Source organism: Sipha flava, unplaced genomic scaffold (assembly GCF_003268045.1).
Source record: "Sipha flava isolate LNK unplaced genomic scaffold, YSA_version1 111_pilon_pilon, whole genome shotgun sequence".
In the NCBI taxonomy this organism is placed as follows: Eukaryota; Metazoa; Arthropoda; class Insecta; order Hemiptera; family Aphididae; genus Sipha; species Sipha flava.
The window spans coordinates 1,997,221-2,011,060 of NW_020271729.1; the positions used below are offsets into that span (position 1 = coordinate 1,997,221).

The 13,840-nt window shown below is 32.5% G+C and overlaps 2 protein-coding genes across 2 annotated transcripts in view; both read left to right on the top strand.

Annotated features, from left to right (window-relative positions):
* The window catches only part of LOC112688598 (protein slit), a 133,297-nt gene that overhangs the window by 98,059 nt on the left and 21,398 nt on the right, over positions 1-13,840 (top strand). The window lies entirely within an intron of this gene.
* On the top strand, positions 6,621-10,182 carry LOC112688607 (52 kDa repressor of the inhibitor of the protein kinase-like). The gene is made up of 2 exons (XM_025561884.1): positions 6,621-7,138; positions 8,681-10,182. The coding sequence occupies exon 2, from the start codon at positions 8,746-8,748 to the stop codon at positions 10,144-10,146; it is 1,401 nt and encodes a 466-aa protein (XP_025417669.1). The 5' UTR covers positions 6,621-7,138; positions 8,681-8,745; the 3' UTR covers positions 10,147-10,182.

A 13,840-nucleotide genomic window follows, 5' to 3' on the forward strand; every position in this document is an offset into this window, starting at 1 on the left:
CTTATTCCCTCTCCCGGGATGAATTCGATCGAGAATGCGTCTAAGAAACGTGTACCTTCTTCTCTTTCCCCTCCGTGTTCTAACTGCAGCACATAAAAAGAAGTGTTGACACTAACTTATTCTCCCCTCCATTTGGTACAAAGTACTTGGAACTTTGGAAACACCCCGGGCAAGCTTCGAATAAAATAAACCTAATTTGTTACTGAATCTCACAAATCGCCCGTTTCGAATCCCGCGACTCGCATATAAACTAATTACATTCGAATTATGGTAATGCATCAATGGGGGCGATATAACAAGAAAAAAAAACCTGTCCGTTTCCATTATATCTGTATAATCTAATATGGTAAATATGGAGATAACGTACAAGACCATTGAAATTGTTCAAGACTTTCAATTGTTCAAAAAGAAGCTACACATTGTATGTAATAGCAAATATATATATATTATACAAATAAATGCGAAATGTGTATATATTAATTGCTTACAATTAAGCGGATATTATCAATAATTATTGTCGGTAATGTGTCGTAGAAGCTTTTGGGAGCAGTACAATATCTGAGACTTTCCTAATGAATCGAATAGTTAAATCATCAGTTTTACTTTCTCACAATAGGACAATATGCGTAAACCTTACGTACTCTTTTTTTTATTATATACACACACAATATGAATATTGGCACATCAGTCTGTGTAGACAATTCTCCATGGTATTTTCAAACAATTATACGATAGTTTCATTGTAGTAATCAACTCAGTTATACAACTGTTTTATTTTTCCAAGTTTCCTTAGGTCTTTGATTTATTTTACAACGTTTGATAAATAAATTTGTAACATTGTCATGAACGATTCGAAATATCTTCCAAAAATAAAATACTTAAGTTTCATATTATGTAGAATATGTTCAAAGAAACGCACACGTACAATATTTATAGTATTATTTTTAAATGAAATTTAATCATATATTCTATTTATTATTCCATTATAAATGATGAGTTTTTTTTCTACAAGTGAGTGCTATTAGTTTGACCAACAAAAGTTTAAACCATTTTACCTGTTTTTCTTAGTAAAATGAGAAATAAAATAAGTCGTTTCTGTATCAATTATATCGTATGTATCTTATATATAAGAAAAATGTTTTAAAATGTCAATCCAATTTTATTTAAAAACATTAAGAAAAAGCTAGTTTTATTAATTTAGTATAACACTTTTTTGCTTTAAAGCGTTACTTCTTGAATGATTTTTATTTGTATAGTTAATGTAAATTAAAATTAAATAACCCGTTCATTAATTTGGAAAAAAATTGATGCCAAGTGAATTAACTACATTTTAAGCGGAAATTCATTTGTTATTTGCGATAATGTAAATTTTTAATTAAATAAAAAAATACATTCCTCATTTCCCTCAGAATTTACTGCATTTGCTTAAATAATTATTACTACATTTATTAACTATATAAATATCTCGGCATGACATTGAATTTGATAATTCTCAAGTATATACACTATTGTGGATAATTCAACCCGCAATTAAATCGCCTAGTTTTAAATATTTTATGTAATTTGTATATTATACAACATAAATATACACGTGCCTACAAGTATACCAAGGATATTTGGTTTCGTTAATAGTTTACCATCTCATACACAGCTAATACGTTTTAAATTGACGGTTGTGTATGTTAATTGATATATATTTACGTATGCACACTGCACACTGATCGTTGACCGATTGGTTATAGTTGTGTTTATTATTCAGCTCCGTTTACGAAGAATGCGTGTGGCCTTATAAATAATATATCATATGCATCTGGTAGTGAGCAATCGGACAGAATGCGTAAAATATTCAATTGAAAAAGAAAAAAGGAGAATCTAAAGGTCGTAAGCGTGCGCGTCTAGACCCTAAAGCGGGTGAAGCTGTGAATGTGAAATACGTAGTGCAATCAAAACGAAATTTTCGTCTGCCACCCGACGATGACAGCGACGACGGTGACGATAAGGACGAGGGAACAAAAAAAAAAAGAGAAAAAAGGGTTTTTATTTTACGTGACCGGATTAAAACCTATTTGGGTGGACAATGGGCCGTCATTCTTATCACGTAACGCTTTTTGTAAATGGCGTCTTAAATGGACCTACAGACGGATTAATTTCCTACGAAAACCGCAGTGTGTCTAGGGAAATAATTTCGACGAGTAAAAGAGTTTTCCAGCTTAACGGGCTCATGTATACATGTGTGGCGTATGTGTTTCAAACATAAGCGGCTCTCCAAGTCAACGCCATCCCATCCAATTGGTGTTCAACCCTAAATGCAGCAAAGAAATATTATTTCGAATTAATTTGTAAAGTTACACGCTTGAATGTAAAAGTGTCATCTTAAAAACGAAATCGTTCGGATTCGATTATAAAAACAGTTGAAACTATTTAGAAATAATTATTCTACTGTTCCACTTAGTTCTTTAGACAATTGAAATTTAATTCGTGAGTACATTATATGTTGTGTATAGTATTTATTCGTTCAAACTATTAAATTAAATATCACATTATAATTATCAACGTTTGGTAAAAAATACATTAACAAAATATATTGAAATTTAGAACATTGACAGTTCGTTTAGTTTAAAGTATACAGGACAGTTAATATTTGTTGTTTATTTACCTTAACTATTGTATTTACATAGTGATAAATAGTACAGAGAGCGTTGCTAAGTCAAAAATTCAGAATAAAAATCACTTAAACACCGAACGTTTTCTCATAAAGTTGTTCGACTAATTAATTTTTTAATCTAGATTGACGTGTGCAAATAATAAAAACGTATTGCGGGAGAAATTCATCGGAAGCTGTTAATTAGCAGATAACTAGTTCATAAGTTTGATAAAGGGCTAATTTTTTATTATTTAAACAAGCTTTGTGGTATATGGGTTAATTAATGTTTTGAATTAAACAAAATTCCTACAAAGGAAGACCATTCCATTAGAGACGTTGTCGTCAGAATGGGGGAGAAAAGTCGTTGTCGAGTCTGTCATTGGCAATACGGGCAGTCAACATGAAATCCAATTAATTCAACGTCTTCCTGAATCCATTAAAAATCAAAAGTCTAAACGCAAAATAAGAATATAATATTGAAAAAACTTATCAGCCGAACATTTTTCGAATTTATTAAAATACCAACTTTATAATTCATAGTAAATAGAAGTTAAATAATGAATATTTTCATCGAAACACGCAAATCCGCTCTGTTGTTCATTATCGATTGAAAAGGGTGATGATTATAATGAAGGTGATTTTGGATTCACGAAATATTTTGTGGGGATATGCATGGGAAAACGGTAAATGGGTTACCAGGTGTCAGCTACGTAGGGGGATTCCGCGATAAATGAAAAAAATCGAATCATAAAATATTAATGGATCGAAAGCTTTTTGTTCCTGTCGCGTACGCCTGATACTACGTATACTTCGTACAGGGGAAAATTGTTTTTTAGTCTACAATGTACCCAGAGTGTTATAAATATAAATTAAAAAAAAACCCAATTTAATGTCATATAAAGGGTTGATATTAATTGTAACAATATGGTTTTATTGACTGCAGAGTTGATTTTTTTACTATACAATCAACTGTCGTTCGTACTAAATATTACTCTGTTGATATCAATAATTTAGTTTAGATATATTTCAAAAAAATAACAACTAATATGTCAATAGATTTTTTATTATTTAATTTCAATCGTAATAAAAAAAAAAAAAAAAGAATAAATTATTTTCTAAAATATTAATATGAACTACAACAATGGTCAACATTTTTCGAAAACATAACTGTATCTTTGAATTTCTATAATAAATAGGTTTCTTTATTATTATAAATTATAATATAACACACAAAATGTTTATTTCACTATTATTGATTTTATTATATAAATGTATGCATAATAATAATGTTGGTTATAGTAATATCCGACATGCATACATGAACGTTACTCAGTAATTCCGTTACTGTGCAAATACATGAAAAAATAAAATGTTAAATGTTCCTAATGTTTCAGCTATAACTTTATAGTTTCTAAACCATAAATAACCTAGTGCAAATAATAGTTTATAACACACACACACACATATATATATATCATGGTAATATACATATTAAACAGCTTCAATAAAACATCAAAACGTGTAATACTATTACCACTACGTTCGTACCCTATGTTCGACCCATTTACCTTATATGCCCTTATACAACCCCTATCTTTCATATGTGTTTTCCCGTACAACACAAGGATTGCTTTTTTTTTTTTTACTACCAAGTTCTTCATCAAAACGATCGTGCCTGCCCTCTTTCTCTTCAACCGTTTCCGTTGCGATTTGTATTCCCCAAGAACCCACCGCTGCGACTGTTTTCACACCGCTCCTTTGGGGTGTGAATGATTGCCCCCGTGCACACAATCAAGAAACTGTTGATTCCTACTGTAAGCATATACTGCACCCTCGTACAGGGATCAGATATGTATAATGTACTTTCGTCTTGATTATGCTCGTCGGGCGCTTTCCAATTTCCCAATGAGTCATACGGGTGAAAGCGTTTCCGGAAAATTGATACACGAGAACCCCATCATGCCTGCAAGGGCTACGGTGAGTGAGCTAGTGAGACGACATCTCGGTGTGCGGGGGTAGAACCAATAATAATAGTGCTGGGCAATGGTCCGGAATTTCCATATGAAAGTACGGCGGTCCTTCGCTGCGGGGGTGTGACGGATAGGATTGTAGTCATCGTGTGCAATATACCGAGAACCCCAAACATTGGCTATAGGGAGTTGTTCATCTGATAAAAAGGTATTTTGATAATATATTTAAAAAATAAATAATAATATTCAAATAGGATGACAAGCTCGACGGGAAGTGTAAACAAAATTCCAATATTAAATCACAATAGTATTTATTATTATTTGTGTTTAATAGTATATTAACGTCATTGAAAGCCAGACATATTTGGTTAGAAAAGAAAAGAAAAACCCATAAAAATGTAATCACGTCTAAAACGAAAAAATACTTCGTACATTGTCTTATATCATATATTCGAACATTTAACGATTTATTTATACCTACTCTTATGATATATAATATATTTATACTGTAACTAAAAAACAGACTAGGTGATTATAGGAAGCTCTCTGTTAGTACTTAGTTAAATTTGATTTTTACCATTAATTTTTATTTATGAATTTATATAGATTTTAAAATGTTTTCTTTTTTATTTGACTGTTGTATATTTGGTTTTTTTTGTTCGCTTTTTATTCTAAATCCCCTATAAACTTCATTTAACTTTTATGGTGAATCGTATTTCTTATCTATAACTATCTGTTAGTAGAAATTATTTCTGTTTAGTTCTATTTATTCCCTCTGCCATAGTACTATTATGAGAACAACGCAATAACCTTTTTGCGTAAAAGCATCCCGTTAAAAACAAAAACAAAACAACCCGTTTGCGCATATTCTTTCAATGCGTTCGAATACAACTTTGACTTTAAAGGGTAATCTTGTCTTAATTATTGTCTATAAAAATAAATACATTTTATATAGAAAAATAATTTAAATGTAAATAAGTTTAAAAAAATTAAATTTAATAATCATTAAAAAAATGTAAATTTATATTCAATCTTCTTTAAATATTCATATCGAGAGACGCGTATAACAAAATTGAATATAAACTCAATATTTCGAGCGTTCTCGTTGATAAATATTTTTAATTATATTTTGTCTTGTTTTTAAAATGTATTACTGGTTACTGAATTGCAGCGTTTTGGGGGTAGGTTATATGTGATAATTAAAGACCGGATATAATTGCGTTAAAAATATCTTAAAATTGTACTAAAAAGATGCCAAAATTGTAATGAAAAATACATTAAAATTACATAGTAAAATCATATAAGACATTTAATCATTAATTACTTACATAAATAAAATTATGGACATCAATATAATATTTACAAAATATATAATTTTTCCCAATTAAGATTTATAATTATATACACCTCTAAATTATGTTCTTGAAAATTGTATCGTCTATTACTTAAAACATGTTTATGTAATGAAAAAGTATCTTCGACATCTACATTTGTTATCGGTACATATTTAAAATAATTAAAAAAATTTGGTCTTTTATCTAAATTAACATTATAATTTCCTGTCATAAACTCAGAGTAAGTTTTAATAATTTTACATCTTACATTTTTTTTAAGACATATTTTAATTCATCTTTAACTATTTTCCCATTGGGACCGGAAATATTTATCAAAATATTTTCAATTTCACTAAATATGTTTACACTATTAAGTTATTGGCTATTCGATTCTTTTAAAGTTGTGGATGACTTAAATAAATATTATTTTAAAAATGCGAAATTACATTCAAACTAAATGTAAATATTTACGTCGTTGTTATATTTTATTGTAAAATTACTTTAGAAATAATAATTTGTATATTTTATCACGTGAAGTATACGAAAGTTGCAATAATTCCTTAACCATAGAAAATTGCAAAAAATTGCATTATTAAATTAAATAGATATAATGAAGTTAATTCATGGCCGTATTCAGGGGGGAGGGTTTTCCGGGTTCAAACCCTCCCCAAAATTTGTTCAACATTTTTTTTTTGCCTATTCACTTGATGTTTTTTTTCTGTATTCAATTGAAATTCAATAGAAAAGTGTTTCTTAATCCATCGTCTAAGTCGCACATAAGGTAAATTATTATCCCAGACGTATTATTATTGTGTAAATAAAATAGAATTGTCTACGAGAATGTCTACGCGCAAAAATTGAATTTAAAACAATGCACTGCTTTACGACGGGTAAAACTCTGTATACAATGAGATAAGATCACGACTGACGTTATCGTTGTCGCCTGCCCATAGCTTTGGCTGTTCATATGGACGCACCAGAGTATTTACGTAGTTATTTTTAGTATTCTTCAAATTTTGATAGTGTACATACCTTATTAGAATAATCGTCGATGTTTAATTTCAACTCGAATAGAACTAATTCGGATAACCGATTACCGAATCATTTTTCTTTTGGATTCTCGTCATACAACACACCATGGCGGTGCGCCGTAAACATTGCTGTTAAACGTTTCTATTGATCTGAATTCCGTAAGTATATTTACTACCATTTTTTATTTAATAGTTTTAGAGTTATATTATTTATAAAATATCATAGCTCATTTATTTTATACCAGTTTATATGTTGGACAGTTAATGTAAATATGTACCTGCATAGTCTCTATATTATAGATATCAGTGGTGTTTATTCAGTGTGCAAGTTATGCATTAACGCCCAACTTTAATTATACATATTATCATTTATCAATCCTATTTATTTTAATATTTTATTTTATTTATTTATTTTATTTTGATATGTATAATATTATGTAGCACATCTTGTAATTATTGTAATTTTTCGTGTAAGAAAATTAATGTCACAAAAAAATTACTTTTATAAAATGTCTTCATTTATCTTATTCATCAATATACAATTTAAGTGGCATTTAGGTTAATTTTAGACATTTTAAATAGATATTTCCTAAATAAAATTTTTAGTTATAACAGCTCCAAAATATCTATAAACACGGGCGAATTCTCACTTATGCACAATATGTTTATTTTTAGAATTAATACACAAAAATTAAATACCGAAAATGAAACGAGTTCAAAGACAATTGGACATCACTGCATTTACACAAATAAAAAAAGATAAGACAAACAATCCAAATTCTGAATTTCAACCAGTTGAACCTACTAATATTAATTATTCGAATAAAGATGTTTCTATTGAACAAGCTTACTTAGAAGAACTTCCCTCAGTTAGCAAAAATAGTACTGATATTCACAACCTTACTTCAATGCATAGCAATTATACTCCTTCTGTTTCTACCATGTCCAATAATTTTACTAAAACACCCATAGTTGGAGTAAATGATATTGGTAATTATGTCCATAATTTAGAAATTAACGATTTAAAAAAAGAGGAACTCTTAAAAACTCCGTGGGTTCCTTCTTCAACATATATTTTCCCTGTAAAAACCAAAAGAAATATACGATTTCAATTATCTTGGATAAAACGATTTCCATGGCTTAGTTATTCACAATTATTTGAAGGAGCATTTTGTAGACTATGTGTTTTGTTTGCTCGAGAAAAAGGAGGTAATGGTAGCCATCAAAAATTAGGTGCACTTGTTTCTAAAGAGTATACTAATTGGAAAAATGCTTTGCAAGACTTTCAATTACATGCTACCACATCTTATCACAAATTGTGTGTCGAGAAATCTGATAGTTTTTTAAAAGTGAATGAAGGAATATCTAAAAATATAACTGAACAACTCAGTATTGAACGTTCTAGACAGATTGAACAAAATAGAAAAATTTTACTTTCTATTATAAAAACCATAATTCTTTGTAGTAGGCAAGAAATTGCTTTTCGTGGATCAAACAATTATGGAAATGTAATGAACATAAATGATTTTAATGACGGAAATTTTAGAGCTCTTTTACGGTTTCGTGTAGCTTCAGGTGACACTATGCTAGGAGAACATTTGAAAAATGGTCCAAGAAATTCTTTATATACTAGTCCTGGTATTCAAAATTACATAATTTCTATTTGTGGTGAAATAATCAAGTCAAAAATTGTCCAAATAGTAAATGCTGCCGAGTGCTTTTCTGTGTTAGCGGACGAAACTAGAGATATTGGAAGAATTGAACAAATGTCTGTATGTTTGCGTTATTATGACCAAAAAGATAAAAAAATTCGAGAAGATTTTTTAGAATTTACACCGGCTGTTGATCGTAGTGGAAAAGGACTAGCAACTTTGATAATGGGGTGTTTACAGAAGAACAGTATACATTGTCAATTTTTAGTTGGACAAGGTTACGATGGAGCCTCTGCCATGAGTGGATATTTACATGGTGCTCAAGAATACATAAAAAAAGATTTTCCCATGGCACTTTATGTACATTCCAGTGCTCACTCGCTCAATCTAGCGTTGGCCAACGCCTGTTCATTGCCCTCAATAAGAAACTGTATTAGCACCATTCAAACTGTTGGAACATTTTTTCGCTCATCGGCTCAAAGAAGTGAATTATTGAGAACAACTATTATCGAAACTCTTTCAGAGACAAGGCATACCACATTAGTTGCATTATGTGAAACTCGTTGGGTTTATAAGCATGAAAGTGTCATGCGGTTCAAAGAACTATATCCCGCTATTATTGTTGCATTGGAAAAATTGGAGTCATCAATAAATAAAGAAACTGCTCAAAAGTCTTGTCATTTATTAATCACAATTAAAGACGCTAAATTTGTTATACCTCTCGTAATAATTGAAAATATTTTTTCGTATACATTGACATTGTGTAAACAGCTACAGACAATTAATGCTGATTTAGTTGAAGCATGCAATCATGTTGATGATGTGTTAGCCGTATTAGACGAAATGAGAGAAAATAACAAACAACATTTTTCAGACCTGTTTTCTGTTGTTGCCATCATGTTGAATAAAAATAAAGAAGACATTGTTTTGCCTCGTATCGCTAATAAACAAACACACCGTAGTAATGTGTTTTCTCATAGCTCTGAAGAGTATTACAATTTTAATATTTTTTTGCCATTTCTCGACTATATCAGATCACAGCTTTGTGATAGATTTCAAAAACACAAATCTTTAATAAGTTCATTACAACAAATCATTCCAAGTAAATGTATAATCGCTACCAATGAAGAAATAAACGATTGTGTAAACTTTTATTCTCAGATATTGATTGAGCCTAATGCTTTCAAAGCTGAATTTGCAATGTGGAAGACAAAGTGGCTAAAAGAAGGATCTCGCCCAAAAACAGCAATTGCAGGACTTGACAATTGTAACCCTCTTTTATTTCCTAACATAAGGAAACTTCTACAAGTCTTAGTTACTATGCCTATGTCAACAGCGACACCAGAAAGAACATTTTCATCTTTAAAAAGATTGAAAACGTATCTCAGAAATTCGACTGGTGAAACACGCCTCAATGGATTGGCTTTAATGTCAGTTCACCGGGACATCAATGTTGATCCAGAAGAGGTACTTACTCAGTTTTCAAAATCATCAAGAAAAATAATGTTACTTTAAAATTAATAATCCTATAAATTGTCAAATTAAAAAATGTAAGTTACATGTTTTAATAATTATTAAATATACTTACTCTAATTATAATTATATAACTATAAAAATATTTACATGTAAAATGTGGTTGTCAATTGAAATACCTTACGAGTAGTAAGTATTAAAGCAGAATGTATATTATATAATATGGTGAATAATATAAGTACATTTTTAAACCTAAAAACTAATATGGTTTGAATTGGTTAAAATTCTAAAAATCATGTTCTAGTTTCATCTTAAATTGAAAACCCCCCCCAAAAATAATGGCTGGATACGGCCATGAGTTAATTTGATTCGTATACATATTTGATCAGATTTGATTTACCTGATACTAATAAAAAGTTGCAACATCTATTAAATCCGGTCTTTAGTGATAATGTTTGCCCCCATCCCTCGAACTTATTATAATCGACAAACGCGGTACATTTCGGGTTTTGATTTACGGTCAACAACCATGGATGATAATCGTTATTAGCGTAAGAAACGAATATACCTCGTCGACCGCGGTCGGTTGGCCGTGCAGTTACGGGTTTGAACCAGTCGGGGGATTCGAAAAATATCAAAAACATTTATTATCAACACATCGTTCATACCGTGTGTACAACGTAGTGGTCGCTTTTCAACGTAGTCGGTCTTGTAAGTCGTAGGTGTCCGGGTGATTTGTGTGCGTATCACATGCGGTGAAATAAAGGTGCGCGCGGAAGAAGTTGAATCTGAGGGGCGCAGGATTGTGTTCGAACACGCGTTTATGTTGCTCGCAGGACGTCGTTTACGGAAATAGGCATTGGTGTACAATAATATTATACGTGTGTGGTCGGGTTGTGTCTTCCTGTGGCAATGTTCCATCGCGCGACCGCGTTTTCCGCTCCGGTCCGTCGACCCGTGACCTAGGACAACAACTCCATTAGCGTCGCGTCCTTACGCACACCATTGTCTTACGACGTTAAATATCTCGTCGGTTCGTACGATACATCGTCTTTGTCGTGACCCGAAAAATACCACACACGCACACACGCATTTTTATTAACGCGTTGACAATTAGTATAAATTGTTGTAAAAAAAAAAAAAAAACCACCCACATTATTTTATTTATCTCTGTTCAGTATTTTTCTTCGTCTTCGTCTTATGCGCCCTAAACATGTCATCGTCGAAAAGACGTAACCGCAGCGAAGGCGTCGGTGGCTGTGGTAGCCCATTAGGAGGGTAGTAAGTGTATGTGTGCGTGTGCGTGCACGATGGACGACCGTTGGCGCCTGCATAATGGAATCCCAACGCGGACGAGTAATATTCCTTTTGTGCTGTTGCGACGCGCGTTTTAGTTTTTTCCTACGCGTTATATATTTATAGTGTACCTACACGTGTTTTATATCGGCCGACAAAATCTAGACGTTGAATCGCTGCGCACACGCGAAATAGAAGGGAGAGAGAGTAAGGAGAGCCGTTACCCTACTCGCCTTAAATTATTATATTTCTTTTCACACCCTCCTCCGTTCGCAATAATGTTCCGGGGACCCGGTGTGCGACAAGTGATGGACGTAACGGGATACACACACAAATACACACACGTTTGTGGGCGTAGAGCACATTTTTTACACATGTATTTTTTTTTCTTATGATTGCTCATTCTCTTTCTTTCTTTTTTTTTATACACGTATACCTTTTATTTGCGTGTACATTGCACTACTGCTGTGTGGGCACATCGTCGAACTGTCAAATATAGTATACGGTTTGTCTGGTGAATGAATAACGCACTATTCGCATTCCATCAATCTAAATCATATTGTTCATCCGAAAGAAACGGAGAAATAATATTTTATCTGACCCGGTACATTTCAGTCTATTTTAACTGTTTGGTCGCAGTATCGTTAAGAGAGGACTTCTTAATTTTCCAATTCCATTAACAATAAATAATCGTAGTTGTGATAACTCCTCATTATGTAGTTTTATGTCCTTAAGATCCCCTCAATACGAAAACCATTTTAAAATGTAGTACATAATAAGAATAATTATTATGTATAGGGATATATTTATTATTTGCGGAATAACAGTGTGCGATTTTTGATTTTACTGCAAAACAGTTATAACTGTATTAAAAAAGCCATTTTATCAGAAATACAGAGCAAACTAGTCCAGCTTATCGAGAGAAAAATACATCTGTGTTTCGTTGTCGGTTTAATCAAATCAATTATTTCTAGTTATCAACTATAGTTTCGTAGTTATCAACTATAGTTCAAACACCTTAATACTTTTGTTATACTATGCAATCTTCTCTAAATCGTCACTGTCCAATAACACGTATCTTCATATTGATCGTATTGATTTATCGTATTGATTATGTTTTGAAGCCTCGAAAACCAAAAATAATGTTCTACGACATTTGATGATAGTTATTTTAAATATTCTTCATTGTAGTTATAATAGAATACGTCGAAATACAATTTTTATTTTTATGAAAGCATGCGTCCAAGTATTTAAGCGAAAACACTTAAACATCATTTATTTCTTATTTATAATTAATCTGCAAAGGTTTCGCACGTTTTACAAATATTTTGAAAACTTTTGTTCCGCGCGTTTCACAATAATTTGGAAAATTCATTTTATATTAAAACGGAGCGCAAAATTAAATTGTACTCTTACAATGCTCGCACACAATGCGGAAAGGAATTTGAAATATCTTTCTTTTAAATTATTATTTTTAATATTAATAACCCATATATACCTGTTAGCGGGGGTGCAGCGGTCGTAGCGGCCCGTGTCGTCGGTTACCAATGGCAACGCAGGCGCATTCTGTTGATGATCAATTATGAAACAAAAATTAACATTGTTGCGACGATCCGTTTGCGCTGACAATGGGTCAACCGTGTGTGTGTGCGTCGCAGTATTATTGTTCACGTAGCCAAAGACGCCCGCGGGAAGGAGGGAGAATTTCGCTTGCGTTTAATATCGCAGTTCTGCGACATTGTTACGAATCCAGGGGATCGGCCGCGGTCGAGAGGGTGCAAACGGCAGCGGTGCATTGTTCTTCTGGGTTCTTTAAATAAACATACGCGCACGCACACACGGATGCGATACACGGTGTAGGCATGCGAGTATAATGGTGACTCAGTGGTAAACCCTTCCAACCGATCGGCCTTGGTGCGGGGGTGGACGATAAAAAAATATCTCCTCACCCCTAAAAACAAAACGCGGATACCGACGGTATGCATCGACACGGCTGTTGCAACACGCCGCCCCCGCGCGACATGATGCGTATAAGGACGCGAGGGCGACGGTCGTAGCGCGTTGGCGACTATGATTACACGGATCACCCGGGTTTAATTTATAGTCTGGCTTTACAATTATTGCTTGCTACTGCTGCAGGGGAGCGTCTCCGGGTGACGTCACTTTTACGTACGTGTTGTGTTACGCATACGGTTTTGGGAGCAGGGGCGAAATGCGTAAGGCGAAAAAATTTTAAGTGTCGTTTTGGGAAATCTATCATTATGTTAGGGAAAAAAGCATGGGAAAAAAATTACCCGAATTACATTTTGAACATGAAGTGCAAAAACTTCTCGAACGTGCACAGTACACACCGATTGCAATTGATTTTGTTGAATCATCATGCTGACGGACGTGGACACGTGCACCACGTGCAGTATTCCAAAATATATAAAAATTCGAT